General features: G+C 36.3%; 1 protein-coding gene across 1 annotated transcript; it reads left to right on the top strand.

Moving 5' to 3' along the window:
- The first annotated feature begins 7,507 nt into the window (after nt 1–7,507).
- Nucleotides 7,508–13,385, top strand: LOC110798648 (cysteine-rich receptor-like protein kinase 44). Its single transcript, XM_056831938.1, has 7 exons — nt 7,508–8,255; nt 10,221–10,343; nt 10,472–10,591; nt 11,467–11,676; nt 11,832–12,066; nt 12,167–12,317; nt 13,092–13,385. The coding sequence occupies exons 1-7, from the start codon at nt 7,508–7,510 to the stop codon at nt 13,383–13,385; spliced, it is 1,881 nt and encodes a 626-aa protein (XP_056687916.1).
- The last annotated feature ends 3,981 nt before the right edge of the window (nt 13,386–17,366 follow it).

Here is a 17,366-nt window from a genome sequence, read left to right as displayed (position 1 = left end):
GAGAAGAGAAGAGAGTTAGAATTTCAGTGCATTTGAAATGATCCCAAAAGATGATTTATATAGCAACAACATTTCGTGACTGAAAATCACATTTTTAATGACGTAATTAAAACATTTAAAACAAAGATCAGGATTTAAATGGGAGATTAAAACGTAGGCAAAAATCATGGAACCGTTTAACGTAAATCAAGCGGCGGTTACGATTCTGTCATTAAGGTTATGGAGTGAGCTACGTAACTGAACGGTCTCATAATAACTAGACCGTCAGTTACGTCTTGGCCCAAAAAGGAGGCCACCGCACACGTGCCACGAACACGAACCGAACCGGCCGGACGGGCGACGGTGGCGCACGTAGGGATCCCCCCTTCTAGCCCACACCACTAGGGGAAGTACTTCAAACTATGGACATTACTTCCCTATATTTAAACAAAAGGAAAAGTTCATTTTCTTTCCATGTGGGACAAATCCCTTTTCTTTAAATACTACACTTGAAATGCCTACTTTCCATTTCTACCAATGTGGGACATTTTCACAAAATGGTAAAACTCCTTACTTTGCATTATTTCCAACAATCCCCCACAAATGCAAAGACCCATTTGTAAAAACAAGAAAAAGAATTCTGAGCATTTTAATGGAAGGTTTGATACTTAAATGTTGGTGTCTTTCGATTGAACCAACACATGGTGAAGATTAGGCAATTTCTTTATTGAGAAAATGAAAAAATATGAAACTATCCCAACTAAGAAATAAAACCCAATAACACATACCATACCTTAGATTATTATGAGTTCCGCGATAGCCAATCAACAACGGCCATTATACTTGGGATGCTCATGAGTGCTCTAGAAAAACTTGCCCAAGTTTTCCATAGAAGGTGGCCAAACCTTCACACTCAAGTAGGTGATTTCATCAAGTCTATCACATAGACCACCCATATCCTGGGATATGAAATCATTAAGAGTTATCGCTCAACCTCTCAATACACAAGCGGTGAACTCATCAAGTCCTTCTCATTAGGACCAACCAAATCCTGGGATATGAGTTTCATTAAAAGCTAAAAAGGCTTAACCTCATAAAAAATGTACAAGTCATAGGACTGGGAAGTGTACAAGAATGAGTGTTTTCATGGCTTCGTTAGACCACAAGAAACCTTGTGTGAACAAGGTCGGGTGTCCACCATGAATTTCTCAACTAACGGGCTTAAGCCCCATTCCCCTCGACGTATCAAGGACTAATCTTCTATTTAGTCCATTGATTAAAGGATCTGCTATATTCCTCTCAGATCTCACAAATTCCATAGTAATTACACCACTCTCTATTAGTGTTCTCACAGATTCATGTCTCACATGAATATGTCTCTTTTTGCCGTTATAAGCACTGTTTTTAGCAACACAAATAGCAGCCTGAGAATCACAATGTAGAGATACAGGTGGAGCGGGACGCCCCCACAATGGAATATCAGCCAATAAATTTCTCAACCACTCCGCCTCTTGGCCGGCCAAGTCCAATGCAATAAATTCAGACTCCATAGTTGACCGGCAATACAAGTCTGTTTAGAAGACTTCCAAGAGATAGCTGCTCCACATAAAGTGAATACATATCCACTAGTGGAACTTACCTCGTCATTGTCAGATACCCAGTTTGCATCACAATAACCTTCTAAACAGCAGGAAATCCAACATAATGCAAACCCCAATCCATAGTACCCCTAAGGTACCTTAACAAACGCGTAAGAGAATTCCAAGGATCTTTACTAGGGTTATGGGTATATCGGCTAAGCCTACTCACGTACTGCATATACTATGTCAGGTCGAGTGTAATTCATGAGAAACATTAAACTCCCAATTATTTTAGCATATTCAGACTGAGACACACTATTACCTTTATTTTTTTTCAAGTGTATGCTAGCATCATAAGGAGTTTTAACTGGCACGACATCAAAACTGTTAAATTTCTTTAACACTTTTTCGATATAGTGAGATTGAGACAATGAGAAACCATTACTAGTTTTAGTGACTTTAACACCCAAAATCACATCAGTTTCACCCATGTCTTTCATTTCAAACTGAGAGGATAGAAACATTTTAGTGTCATTAATAGAATCAACATGTGTACCAAAAATCAACATATCATCTACATATAAGAAGACAATAACACAATCAGAGCCAAACGTTTTTTAGTACACACAAGCATCAACACGGTTCACAAAAAATCCAAAATTTAAAATAGTTTTATGAAACTTTTCGTACCATTGTTTTGGAGCTTGTTTCAAACCATATAAAGATTTCTTTAACTTACACACCTTATGTTCCTGTCCTGGTACTACAAACCCAGGTGGTTGAACCATATAAATTTCTTCTTCTAAGTCGTCATTCAAGAAAGCAGTTTTTACATCCATTTGATGCACAATTAACTTATAACTTGAAGCTAAAGCAAGTAAAGCACAAATAGTGGCGATCTTAGTTACAGGTGAGTGGGTATAAAAGAAATCAACACCAAACTTTTGTGTGAAACCTTTAATTACAAGTCTTGCTTTGTACCTGTGAACTGCATCATCAGTTTTCCTTTTCCTTTTTAAAGATCCATTTACAACCAATGGCTTTGCTACCTTTAGGTAATCAACTAGTTCCCATGTATGATTAGACATAATGGACTCTATTTCACTGTTAACCGCCTCTTTCCAAAAACTAGCATCAATTGAACTCATGGCCTCATCAAAAGTTTTAGGCTCATCATCAAACAAGTGAAGAAATACAACTAATTCATCTATTTCATCCACGTCATTGAGTTCAGATAAAAATACAGTAAAAAAATCAGGACCATAGCTAGTTTTAGTTCGGCGCCTCTTACTTTTCCTAGGTTCTACAATTTTTCAGGTTGAACAACAGGAGAAGATAAAGGCATAGAAGATGAAGAGGGAACAGAAGGAGAGACATCATGTGAAGTATCATGGGTCTTGTCCTGTTGAACTACATTATCCTTTAAAGGGAAAATATGCTCAAAAAATTCAGCATCTCTAGATTCACACATTGATCTATTTCAAGCACATAAACCTATAAGCTGCACTATTTTCAGCATAACCAACAAACACAACATCAAAGGTGTTTGGACCAATGTTTTTCCCGTTTAAAAGAAGGTAAACCAACTTTAGCTAAATACCCCCACACTTTCAAGTATTTTAGGTTGGATCCATAACCTTTCCACAATTCATAAGGGGTTTTGTCTAACTTCTTATGGGGTACTTTGTTCAACACATAATTAGCAGAAAGTACGGGCTCCCCCCACATGTGATCAGGTAAGACAGAACTAATCAACATTGCATTCATCATTTCCTTAAGGGTTCTATTTTTCCTTTCAGCAATGTCGTTTTGTTGGGGAGTATAGGGAGCACTAAGTTCATGAATAATTCCATTTTGCTCACAAAGTTCCTTTAAAAAGGTTGTACCATACTCACCACCTCTATCAGACCTAAACTTTTTAATCTTACGGTCTAATTGATTTTCAACATCTGCCTTATAAATTAAGAACTTTTTTTCTGCCTCATCTTTGGTCCTTAAAAGATACACTTTGGTATATCTATAATGGTCATCTACAAAAGTGATATAATACCGTTTGCCGCCTCTGCTTTCGATATTCTTAAAATCAGCTAAGTCTGAGTGAATTAATTCAAGCAATTCAGTTTGTCTAGAAGTAACTGGTCTAAAGTGAGTTCTAGAATGCTTAGCCTCAACACAAATTTCACACTTATTATGACCATTACTATTCAGATTAGGAATTAGAGACATTGTTTGCAAACGTTTTAAAGAGCCATAATTAACATGTCCTAATCTACCATGCCAAAGATCAACAGACTCAAGCAAGTAAGCAGAAGAAGTAGTCTTATTCATAAAATCAATAACAGATACAGTCTCTTAAATAAACAAACCACCAGACAAATATCGCTTCTCCACAAATTCCCCATTACGAGATAAAACAAGTTTATCACCCTCAAAAACAAGTTTCACACCAGCTTTATTAAGGAGAGCACCAGAAATTAAGTTCCTGCGAAGAGAAGGGACATACAGTACATTTGGCAAAGATAAAGATTTTCCAGAATTCAGCTTTAGGAGAATTTTCCCTTTGCCAAGCACCTCAGAACTGCTTGAATTTCCCATAAAGACCTTTTCACCTCCCGTAGCTTCTTTGAATTCTGCAAACAGTTCCTTATCTGAACAGAAGTGCTTAGTTGCACCTGTATCAACAATCCATTAAGTTTTACTATCAACTAAATTAATTTCAAAAATTACAGCAGCAATAATTTCATTAGTATCTTCAGTAACATGAGCTTGATTCTTGGTTTAATCCGGTTTTTGGCCATTGCTTGCAACATCCTTGCGGTTTTAGCATTGCCAAGCCTTATGGCCTGACTTACCACAAACATAACAGCCACCAGATCCTCTCTCTGACTTCCCATTTTTCTTGAAGTCTCCACTTTTCTTGCCTTGAACACCAAGTTGCTTGGTATTCTGATTCTTCTTCTTGAAATTTCCAGAATTCTTGTTTTGTTTATTAAACCTGTCAGATTTTGGAAAAGAAGATTCCACAATGTTAGCTTTAACAGAAAGTTCATAAGGAGAAGAATCCTTATCCTTCAATCGGTTGACTTCTTCGATCTTCATGTGGCTGACCAATTCTTCAAGTCACATATCTTTCTTCTTGTGCTTGAGATGATTGTGGTAATTGGACCATGAATCAGGAAGCTTCTCGATCAGAACATTGGCTTGCAGCACCTCACACATCTTTATACCTTCTGCCAAAATGTCAGCAACCAGATTTTCGTACTCATGGACTTGATCCGATCCATGATTGGCTTGTCATCAACGATCTTGAACTGTAGCCACTTTCCGGTAGCATACTTCTTTTTGCCAGTATCATCTGTACCATATTTCTTTTCCAAGGTCTCCCAAACAGATTTAACAGATTTGTTATTAATGAAAAGATCAAAAAGAGAGTTACCCATATGACTGAGAAGGTGACCTCTAACGAACTTGTTGTGCTTCTCGTACTTGGCGATCTGTTCATCAATATTTGGTGTGGCAGTGACAGCATCAGATGTCTCGGTGAGAGGACGTTGAGGACAGTCTTGAACAAGGATGTAATCAACCTCCAATTACTCAAAAAAAATCAGTAATTTTTTAGCCCATCGTTTGTAATTGGTACCATCGAGAGATTCCAATTTGGAGAGATCAGGAAGAGTTTTGATGAGTGATGAATCCATAATCAGATTTCACAGTAGGAAAATTTTGCTTCTAAATTGTATGAAATGTTACCGTAAAATCTGAAAATGATAGAAAATGTGGGCCGAATATTTGATGTATGTAAAGCTGCGACGTGTTATAAAACACTGTCTTAGAAGCAAAATTCGCCCCGACTATGGTGTAATCGGAAATGGCGTTGCCCCCCAAGATTTAGCACAACGTTCCTCCAAAATGTGCACTCAACTAAGGAGGAAGTTGGAACCCATAATATTGCTCAGAAAGTAGGTGAAGAGAAGATAAGAGAGTTAGAATTTCGGTGTATTTGAAATGATCCCAAAAGCTGATTTATATAGCAACAACATTTCGTAACTGAAAATCACGTTTAAAACGAAGATCAGAATTTAAATGGGAGATTAAAACGTAGGCAAGAATCATGGAACTGTTTAACCAAGCGACGGTTACGATTATGTCATTAAGGTTATGGAGTGAGCTACGTAACTGAACGGTCTCATAATAACTGGACCGTCAATTACTTCTTGGCCCAAGAAGGAGGCCACACCACACCACACCACACCACACCGCGCACGTGCCACGAACATGAACCGGCCGGACGGGCGGCAGTGGCGCACGTAGGAATGCCCCCTTCTAGCCCACACCACTAGGGGAAGTACTTCAAAGTATAAACATTACTTCCCAATATTTAAACAAAAGGAAAAGTTCATTTTCTTTCCATGTGGGACAAATCCCTTTTCTTTAAATACTCCACTTGAAATGCATACTTTCCATTTCTACCAATGTGGGACATTTTCACAAAATGATAAAACTCCTTACTTTGCATTATTTCCAACAAAATATACTTCGTAAAGTTATCCAATTGCACGAGTAATCGTTACTCCGTAACAATCATTAAAATCGTACGTACTTTTATAATATTGAAAGTCAATTGTTATTCAAATCGTCACTCATATGTGAGTTATCCCACAGCAGAAAAAAAATCTCATAAAATACCAACTTATAAAAGTTTTAAGAGCCAGTTTTATGAGGGCTGAGCAAGACTATTTCAAAATCCGAATATCTGATAATTCGATTCGTATCTGATTCGATTTTTTGGATATCTGATCCGAAAATTGAATTCGGAGCAAATATCCGATCCAAAAATTAAATTCGGATAAGATATCCGATCCGAAAATTCATATACCAAATACCTATTTGGATATTGATTTTCATTATTTCGGATATATGTATCCGAAAAATATCCGAAATAAAAATAAAATCTAATGCAATTTATTTTTAATTTTTACAATGTGAACAATTTATAAAGTATATGCTCCGTAACACGTTAAAAGTAAGCAACACTAGGAGCTTGTTTAACACTAGGGAACAATTAGTTGTTTGTTTGAAATCGTCGATTAATATAATTTTTTCGTAGATTTTAGCTCTTGTACTTGTTTTTTTATACAAAGTAAGAATTTATGTATTCTTGAATTACAAATCTCCATTTCATAATAAGGAACTTTATTTCTTTGTTTTGGATAGTGAACGGCGAGATTACAAGTAAAAGTGAGAAATTGATGGAAAACAAAGTTAAAAAAATTGAAAAAAAAATTAAGAAATTGAATATCGGATATCCGGGATACCCGATTCGAAAATTTTCAGGTATCGAATATTGAATATCCGAAACTTTTCGTATCAGATACAAATATCAAATTTCACAATTTACGGATTCGGATTTCCGATCCGTGCTCACCCCTAAGTTTTATACTACTAGCCACTGACCTGCAATGAATTTTTCCATATAAAATTGTTTATTATAGTTGGCGATGTCAAGCCTAGCCGAAGCATTTTAGTATTACATTAAAAAATTACAAATGAATTATTTGGCCAATCAAAGACCTAATTCCATAAATCATTTATGTACTTGGTTGTACGGTTAAGCTTTTAAATTAAGAATTACCCAAATTTGTAGGTTAAATATTACTGGTTCCAACTTGATGTGAACTTTGAATTGAGATGTTCAAATATACTCCGTATTGAATATTGCAGAACAAAGAGGCTCATATCATCATCATTCCATTATCATCATTATCATATATTCATTTTTTCGGTAAGGATTTCATATCATCATCATTATCATTCCCTCATTGACTCAAAGACGCTCCCGCAAGAAGCGGGGTAAAGGGGGTAAGGATTTCGTAGAGACCCAAAGAAAAAAAACCTATAAATAAAACAAAATTCTGCAGTTTCTTGATTTCCCATAAAAATAAAAATAAATGGAGCCTATTATTCTTAACCCAACCTTCATTTCATTTCTTTGTCTGACACTTTTGCTGCAGTTTACAACTTCGCAGGATCTACATGATGTCTACTTAAATAGCAATTGTTCAGATAATAGTCAATTTGAGCAAGGTGGTGAATACCAAACCAATCTTCATTACCTCCTATCAAATCTCACCTCGAATTCCGGCACACAAAAGTTCTACAATTTCACATCTGGAGAAAACCCAAATACAACAATCTATGGCCTTTTCCTTTGCAATATTGCTGCTGACAATCAGCTTTGTCAAGACTGTATTCAGACAGCAGCAAATGGAATTCTACAAACATGTCCGTCGAGTGTAGAAGCCATCGTTTGGTACGCGTTGTGTATGTTACGCTATTCAAACCGCTCGATATTTTCCATTAATGACGTTTCCATATATATTCCGATGACGGAAGGTCCGGCAGAGTACGGTCAGTTTGATCAACAGGTGTCGAATGCATTTATCAGTCTGTTCGATGTTGCCGCATCTGATGGGAATTCATCGTTGACTTCAGCCTCAACAGCAAGTCAATTAGGAAATGTAATGTTGACTACATCAGTTGAGTGCACACCAGATCTGAGTCCCTCTGATTGCCGCAGTTGTTTAAGAACTGCACTTGGAAGGCTTCAGACAAATGGTCATCAAGCTGGAACACTTCTACAACCAAGTTGCCGATTGAGCTATTCTATTTTTGATCTTGCATCTTTCTTTGCTACAAGTAATTTTTACTCCATCCATTTCTTTTTGTTTGTTACGTTTTAACTTTTGCATGATTATTAACGTAAAATAAATATTTTTTTCTTTTTTACTAAAAATAAACCCAAGTAAAACCTCAATCCACTAATCATTACAACAACCAATAAGATTGTTTTATTTATCAAAATGAACCAATGATGGAAAAGCACAAAGATTGCTAACTTAACCTACTTGTGAAATTGTAAAGAAATTTAATGAGTTGAAAAAATTGGACCAATTAAAATTAAAAAATGACACAAAAAATGATAGTATAATAAGTTTAGAAAAGGAAAGATTCTCCAACGTAACAAACATTGTGAAACACCCTAAAAGGAATACGTAACAAACAAAAAGAAACGGAGGGAGTATTTTTCTACGACGGCCTACTAAGCGCGGTCATCCGACCCACTGAAATAGCGGGCTTTGATAATGATTTTGAAAAAAAATTAAAAATTTGGACGGGCTAAGCCCGTCATTAATGGTAAACGGTGGACATGGGCTCGATAATACTTGTCGCGGGGCAGTCTGTCGGTCCGTTTATAAAAATACATAAATATTTATTATCTATTCTTTTGAGTTAATTTATTATGTTTTTGAGGTCAAGTACACAAAATGGCTTGGTTTTTCCATTTGTTACCTGTTGGATAAAAAAGTAAGGTGATGATAAAGGTCGTAAGTTGCGACAATATTTAGTTGTCACAATTTTATGTGTCGGAGTTTAATTGGTACATATAGTCGCCACGTAGACTATGCGTCATCAGAACATTTTTACTACCAATGCAATATTTTTACTATGAAAATATATAAATAAGGTAGTGTTTATAAATAAAGAAAAAAGTTAGAACATTAAGATTTTTCTACCTTTTTTTTTTTAACATGTATAATAGGTTATATAAGTTAAATATTTTAGTTTCCAATTTAAATTATGACACAAAAGCATGACATGTACGTCAGTGGCGGTGCTAGTAAGGGTTCAGTGGGTTCAACTGAACCCTTACTAGCTAAAATAAAATCTGGCATGTTCTTTAAGCAAACGGTCAAGTAATTTTAAACTCTATAAATGACACAAAGAAATGTGGCGCTGCAGTGGTTTTGGCTTTACTAACCTAACCAGACGTCAGGGGATCAATTCCCTTCCTTTCCCTTTTTTCCGGCTTCTCCTTTATTTTTATTTTGGTTTTCTAAAACAGTAAACCCACTTCTCTAACAGGCAAAGCAAAACCCTAAATCCACAACTCCTAAATAAACTCTACCCATAATTTCCTTGCTTTGTAATTACTTTTTGCAAATTTATTTACTTGAAAATTTTGAAATATTTAATCAAAATTTTTTGAACAACGGATGAATTTGTGAATAAAATGTTCAATGTTAATTACTCTCCTAGATAACTTGGACTTGGTTTAGAGTATGATTTATCGCTTTACAATTTAGGAAGTTAGGGTTTGAACTTTAAATATTTTGTTATAATTGCTAAATTGAAATCTATGTGAAAAACAAGTTGCGGAACAAGATGGGTGATCAACTCTTGAATGATAGTTTAGTAACATTTATCAAGAAAGATTTTTTTTAAAACTAGTTTAGGATGATGTAATAGATCGCTTTCAAAATATGAAAACTCTTCGAGTTCAATTGTAATTTTTTTAATGTTAATGTGATAGAACATGTGCCCCACGAGTTATTAGTTGTAATTTGGATTTTGGATTATATGCGTCCGAGGATTCCGAACCCTTAAGGAGAAAATCCTGGCACCGCCACTGATGTACGTCATCATTGTGAAACGACTTAAAGATCGCATGTTGCGACCTTTATCATTTTCGAAAAAAGTAAGCTTAGGCCAGACCCGGCAACGCACCCAGACGCGCAAATGACGATCACCTCTCTTATTTCAACTCTCGTTTTTCCCTATCATATCGACTCTGAAAGAACCTTTTGTTTACTTAATTTTCAGCACCAAATAAGAAGTTGCACATCGGACTGGGAGTTATATCAGGATTTGCTACCATATTATTGGTCGTGATAGTTATATTGATCTTTTTTCTAAAGAGAAGAAAGGCCAAAAAAAGACCAGCTGGTAATTAAACTTTGTTCTTGTACTCTTTTCTTATTAAAACATGGTTCTAACATCAAACAAAAACGAGACTAGGAATAACAAGATTCAAGAAAGTGTAAATTCATGAAATGCTTCACATGTGATTGCAGGGCTAGAAGAGATCGAAAGCATGGAAAACTTGCAGATAGAATTTGATGCCATCAAAACTGCCACATACAACTTCTCTGAATCCAACAAGCTTGGACAAGGTGGATTCGGTATTGTTTACCTGTATAACTAAAGCCCGAATATATTATTGATGAAATTACAAAATGAATAATGTTCTAGGTTGTTAGACTTGGTAATTTCGCAGAAAAAAAGTTTTATTTGACCCGGTTTGTTATATCGAAAATGATAAAGGTCGCAGCATGCGACCTTTAAGCCGTGTCACAATGATGACATGACATGCTTATGTGTCATAATTTAAACCGGAAACTAAAATATTTAACTTATATAATCTATTATACATGTTTCAAAAAACGGTAGGAAAAATCTTAATATTCTAATTTGTTTCCTTATTTATATCGAATACCTTATTTACATATTTTCATAGTAAAAATATTGAAATGATAATAAAAATATTCTGATGACGGGTAGCCTACGTGGCGCCTATATGTACCAATTAAACTGCGACATGTAAGATTGCGACAACTAAGTGTTGTCGCAACTTGCGACCTTTATCATCACCCTTGTTATATACTTCCTCTGTTTCAAAAAAATTGTAACACTTTCAGTTTTATCACTATTCATTTAATAACTTTGACCATAAGTTTTTTCTCACTACACGAATTTGTGTCTTTAACGACAACCTAATTACGACGGGTTAAAAATCACGTCGTTAATGGTACATTTTTTTGTAGTGTCTAGAGTAATTTATTAAAAGCAAACGTTATAAGTAAAGTGTTGGTGGATTGATTTCCTTGTATATTTTCATAATATTAATTTTTTTTTTAAGTAAGATTAGAGATTTAAGGTCAAAGTTATGTCTTGGAAAGCGTGCTAATCAATGTGTTGCAATTTTTTTGAAACGGATGAAGTATTTTATAGATTTAGATCTCTTTTGTAGATGTCGAGTGGTCTTTTTTATCAATGAATTTTATTCAGGGGACGTTGACCGATGGACAGGCAGTGGCGGTAAAGAGGCTTTCGAATGCATCAGGACAAGGAATCCGAGAGTTTAAGACAGAGGCCTGCTTAGCTGCAAAGCTTCAACATAAAAATCTTGTTAAACTCTTTGGATTCTGCTTGGAAAGAGATGAAATGTTGCTAATCTACGAGTTTGTGCCTAACAAGAGTCTTGACCGATTTTTATTTGGTTTGTTTTACTTAGATTCTTCCTTCACAGTTCACACTGCATATATCAGAAATTTTCAACTTAAAGGAACAAGATCATATATAGATTCTTTCTTCCTAGCTATGATGATAAGTTGCTTAATTTGATTGTCTCTACTTTTCTGTGTTTGATTGCAGATGCCAAACGCGGAGCATTGTTGAAGTGGGAAAACAAGATCATAGTAGGAATTGCACGAGGTCTTTTATACTTACATGAAGACTCGTGCCCAAAAATTATACATCGGGACCTCAAACCGAGTAACATCTTGCTAGACGGGGAGATGAATCCCAAAATTGCAGATTTTGGCATGGCAAAACTTTTTGGAGGAGATCAAACTCAAGGAAATTATACTAGTAGAATTGGAGGAACATTGTAAGATTTTTCTAACTTCTTTTATTCCATGATTAATCATGTACTTGTATATTATTATATCGGCGTATTAGTGATTTTCTATGTACAAAACATGGTGCAGCGGATACATGGCTCTAGAATATACATCAACTGGTCACTTCTCGATCAAATCCGACATTTTTAGTTATGGTGTCATACTTTTGGAGATTATCAGCGGATTGAGGAATCTTAGCTTTGGCACTAATGCACAAGAGAAGAGCCTCTTAAGCTATGTAAGTTAGCCATTTCCGGTTACCCAAAGATCATTCACTCATCGACTATATATATAACGAAAATGATAAAGGTCATTTAAGCCGTGTCACAATGATGACACGACATGCTTATGTTTCATGATTTAAATTTGAAACTAAAATATTTAACTTATATATAACTTATTATACATGTTTCAAAAAAAGTAGGAAAATCTTAATATTCTACTTTGTTTCCTTCTTTATATCGATTACCTTATTTACATATTTTCTTAGTAAAACATTGCATTCATAGTAAAAATATTCTGATGACGCATAGCTTACGTAGCGCCTATATGTCCCAATTAAACTCCGATACGTAAGATTGCGACAACTAAATGTTGTCGTAACTTGCGACCTTTATCAGTCACCCAATATATAATACTCTGTTGTTTTCACTACAAATAAATCATTTTATAGAGACGAGGGATTTCGTCTCTAAATAGTCCAAATCCGTCTCAAAATGATGATTGGAGACGGATTTGAGACGAAATGTGGCGTCTCTATAGAGGGCGTCTCAAAAAAATTTGAGACGGAATTTTGGCAAGTCCATTACAAATTTGAGACGAAAAGTTTGAAACTCTATATACAATTCCATCTCAATTTTAATTTAGAGACGAAATTTTAGTAAACCGTCTCAAGTTTGAGATGCTTATAGTTTCCGTCTCAAATTCCGTCTCTAATAATCCATAATTTTGTAGTGTTTTGCTTATACTTATGTCGCACACTTGCACCTGAATTGACTTAATTAATTCTCAGGCATGGAGACTTTGGAATGAAGGGACATGCTTGAACTTAGTAGATTCAGCACTAGGGAATGATTTTTCCAAAAATGAAGTTGAAAGATGTATACAAGTTGGTTTGTTATGCACTCAAGAAGATCCGGACAAGAGGCCAAACATGGCTTCAGTGTTAATCATGCTTAACACCCAATTAAACATTAATCTCGCATTGCCTACTTCTCCTCCAACTTTACCTTACAAGCAAGAAACACCAGCTGTTTCACATGGAAGCTCTAGGTTCCCAACAGATGATATTATCTCCGAGTTATGAAAATTTGTTTAGGAACTGTTTGGGCTCCCAATTGACTATCAATTGGGCCACTAAGTCCAAAGCCCAATGGCTCAATACAGCAACATCAAACCTGATAGTTCAGTAGGAACACTTGACAAGAGGGGGGTGAATTGTTTCTTGGGAACTTGTGTAAGTTTCTTGCGGAATTTAAACAATAAAGAAACTGAGAATAATGAGCGAAGAAAGATATAAAATGGAGGAACCTTCTTGACCCTAATCAAGAAGAACCTCACTACTCTTTTGTATTAATGCAATAACTCTATTACAAATACACTCTCTAACTCGAGTTCCTCTCGAACACGAGTTCCCCACAGCAATCCCCTTTGATTACTGTGCTCCTCTTTCTCTCTCTGACTTAACTCTAAGTCGCTCCTTTTCTCTTTGACTTAACTCTAAGTCGCTCTGTTTCTCTTTGACTTAACTCTAAGTCGCTCTGTTTCTCTTTGACTTAACTCTAAGTCAATTAAGGATCACTCAACCCTTAAACCCAAAATACAATATGATAGATAGATTCTAGTACGTAATAAAGCTTATAGTAATAAGGAACTCAAGGGACACTCTTTTGAAAACTGATTCTCTTTTAAAACGTTTAAGCTCTTAAAATATATTTTGCAAAGATCAGTTGTGTGTTTTGAAAAGCTAAAACTCTTCTCCTTTTATAGGAGAGTTTTACTTAGGGTTTGGTACCCATGTTTCCCTCAACCACCCACTAGCAGTTACTGCTCAGTAACATGGGCATAGTTGGAGAGAAACAAGGGAGACCAAATCAAAACACTAAATGTACGTTGAACAGAAATACGTGGGGAGAGTTTCAAGGAACGTGGAAAAACTTTTACTTGAGAAACAAGGAGAGTAAATGAGAATCCTATGTTTCATTTATTAATTAAATACATTTTATTTATTAAAAAGATTTTCCAAGTTAAAACTCTTTTATAATTACAGGTAACATATTTCATTTAGAACGTACCAAAATACTATGTCCCTTTCATACCAAATTACTTATAAACTTTATTAAATACTTACATAAATCCTAAAACATAAACTCATATGTTGTAGTCTTCATGTTGCACCTTTAGAAGCTTCACTCGAAGACTTCCCGATTTGTTCCTTCTCTGGAACGCCGAGGATCCACATAATATATGAGGATCTCGCCTTAGGAACTCGCCTAAGGATCTCGCCTTGCTTAATGATTATTTCTTCAATGTAGTGTCTGACATGGATCAATTACTTGCTTATATTCCACGTTGCTTAGTTTATCCAACTCAGGATCTCCTTAACTTAGCATTATCCCTCTAAGGATCTCGGAACCTATTATGCAACATAACTTAACCAATTGTCAGGAGTTTGCTTTGTCATCATCAAAACTTTAGGGTCAACAAAACCCACAAACACTACATTCCAAAAAGGCTATTCAGCCACCAATCAAGTCCCAAGGCCCACTTGCAATAAATGACCTAAGGGGATTTATTGTACAAACACTATAAATAAGCCGTCAGGGCTCACATACCAAGGTACGTCCATTTTCACGCCTTAAGACTACTCTTCTAGAGAACTTCTCTCTCTAGAATCCGAGCATTGTTCTTACTTAGGCATCGGAGGGGCTTTCCTCGGAAGCACCCCCGAGGCTAGTAACTTGTTTTTTGTGCAGGTTGATTTGGACACGACACATTCGAGCTAGCAAGATCTTCAACACACACGAAAGGGCCTTCATTCGAAGCCCATTGTTTCACCCACTTCAACACCGGAACAATTTGGCGCCGTCTGTGGGGAAGAACACTTGAAAGCTCCGAAAAACACTTCACTTTTCGCGTAAAAAATGGAAATTCCCAACAATGACAACCAGGTGGGAGATGTCCTTGTCCAAACGGATTCGGAATCCGATGGAGGGGAACAGCTGCACTCAGTGGCGAGATCGCAGCCAACAAGGGCCACCGCCACAACCAGCAGACCACTCCCCTCTCGAGAAGAGCTCGCTGCGGCCATGACCATCATGCAGAACTTCCTCTTCAACGAGAAAGAACAAGCCCAGGCAGCAGCACGGCGAGAGGCGAGGAGAGCTAGGCGACAGGTCTTGCTGAACATGCCCTCGACTGACGAGGACAATGTGAGGCCCGAGCAAGATCTCTCCACAATGTCAGGAACGCACACTACTACATTTTGGTGCTTATGCAACGCTCAAATCCGTTGCAATAGGGCTAAAATACCATTGCATAAGACCTATTGCAACGGCTGGCTACCGTTGCATCCGCTGGCGTTGCAAAAGGTCTAATGCAACGGCTCTTGGCCCTATTGCAACGGTTTCTTATAATTTAAGAGTGTCGTTGCATTAGTGTCACATCTAATGCAACGGTCTATCCTGGAAAGTTAATCAATAGGTATTGTAACGCCTGTACACTATTGCAATGGTATATTATATACTGTTACTAATTAATAAAGCTTCAATCCCCTAATGCAACGGCATATACACATTTAAATGAATCATATTATAAATGCAAATAGAACTTCATTGATATAACATCTGTAATATAATATTTTGTTTCCCAAAGGGTATAATACAAAATACTGAAATTAGCAAGCGTTCGTAACAAGATATAACTAAAACGCTTAACATTGTTGAAACCATCTAAAGCTAGCTGACATTAGCTAAAGGAAAGTTGCCAGGGAGTCCTTGTTTATATCATTTGATAAATAGCTATATTTCTTCTCCACTTAGTTCACCTTGCACCTGCAAGTAAAAAAAATTCATTAGGGTGAGTTAGTGTTAGGGTGAGTTTTATTTTTTATAACTAGTATGCAATGAATCTCCATGGAACTAGTATGCAATGAATCTGGTCTTATGGCAGCCTATCCACTAGTTGGAAACTCATATTAGTCTAATAATTGTTGCAACCTAATAGTACTTCCTCAACTCTAGAGCAGGTTTGGAGTACTTAATTGATTGAACACAAAACATGTGAAACCAGTTGGACCCTACTCCCATCTGTATATTTGCACCCCAACCTTAAATTATACTTTATGCTCCACAAACAAACCGTTATAAGCATCAATTATATCAAACAAACATCATATATTAAATCAAAACCTAAAAACAACCATTAAAAACTACCCAGTTGAAAAAACCAACAAGATTAAGTTCATGACACTAATTACATGCCATTCAGCGTATTGGGCATGAAATTGAACCAAAATAGCAAACCCTAAATAAGGCTTAAGTTTATAAGATTACCGTTTGAGTGATGTTCGATCCGACCGTCTCCTTCCTTCAATTCGCCGGCCGCCTTCTTTCCTATGCCGCCTTCGATTCTTTTGAGAGTTGAGAGTGAAATTGAATGGTGGTATAGGTGAAATTGGGAGTTAAGAGTTGAGAGTGAATGGGGGTTAGGTGAAATTGGGTTTGTGTTTTTATTTTGTCCGTGAGTGTGAGTACTCATCTGTATGCTCATTTTCTTTTTTAATTTTTTTTTTTTAATTCTAATGTTCTAGAAAAAGGTATAGTTGGCGGCATTAAAATTTTCCGAAAAGTTATTCAATACTTTTGGCTGTGTTTTAAATTTTGAGGTAAAATGAGGAGGGAACTCATAAAAATGTTTGCGCCAAAATGCAAGGACCGTCGCATTAGATAGTGGTCGTTGCAAAGACCGTCGCATTAGCTACATCTAATGCAACGGGTTCAAAGAAGCCGTTGCATTAGTTAAAAGCTGTTGCATTAGCCCCGTCTATTGCAACGGTAAGAAGGTTGGCGTTGCATTAGCCACTGTTCAGCCGTTGCATAATGTCAAAAATGTAGTAGTGGCACCTGATGAAAATGTGGAGAGAGAGCACGTGGGACACGTGAAGGAAATAATGTCCTTGGTCCAAGTATGCATTCTATGTTAAGTCTAATAAGTGCGGTTCAGTATTAATTAACAAGTTAATAAATTCAGTGAGATCAAGTGAGCTGAATGCCTAGCTAGAGGCCGC

Source organism: Spinacia oleracea, chromosome 6 (assembly GCF_020520425.1).
Source record: "Spinacia oleracea cultivar Varoflay chromosome 6, BTI_SOV_V1, whole genome shotgun sequence".
NCBI classification, from domain to species: domain Eukaryota; kingdom Viridiplantae; phylum Streptophyta; class Magnoliopsida; order Caryophyllales; family Amaranthaceae; genus Spinacia; species Spinacia oleracea.
This window is presented reverse-complemented; position numbering and strand designations above follow the sequence as displayed.

What these genes read in the sequence shown, in the direction of transcription:
- LOC110798648 (XM_056831938.1), top strand. Translation starts at nt 7,508, where the DNA reads ATGGAGCCTATTATTCTTAACCCAACCTTCATTTCATTTCTTTGTCTG. An exon ending in TGGATTCGGTATTGTTTACC is followed by an intron (nt 10,592 to 11,466) that starts TGTATAACTAAA and finishes ATTTTATTCAGG; the next exon opens with GGACGTTGACCGATGGACAG. An exon ending in TCTTGACCGATTTTTATTTG is followed by an intron (nt 11,677 to 11,831) that starts GTTTGTTTTACT and finishes GTTTGATTGCAG; the next exon opens with ATGCCAAACGCGGAGCATTG.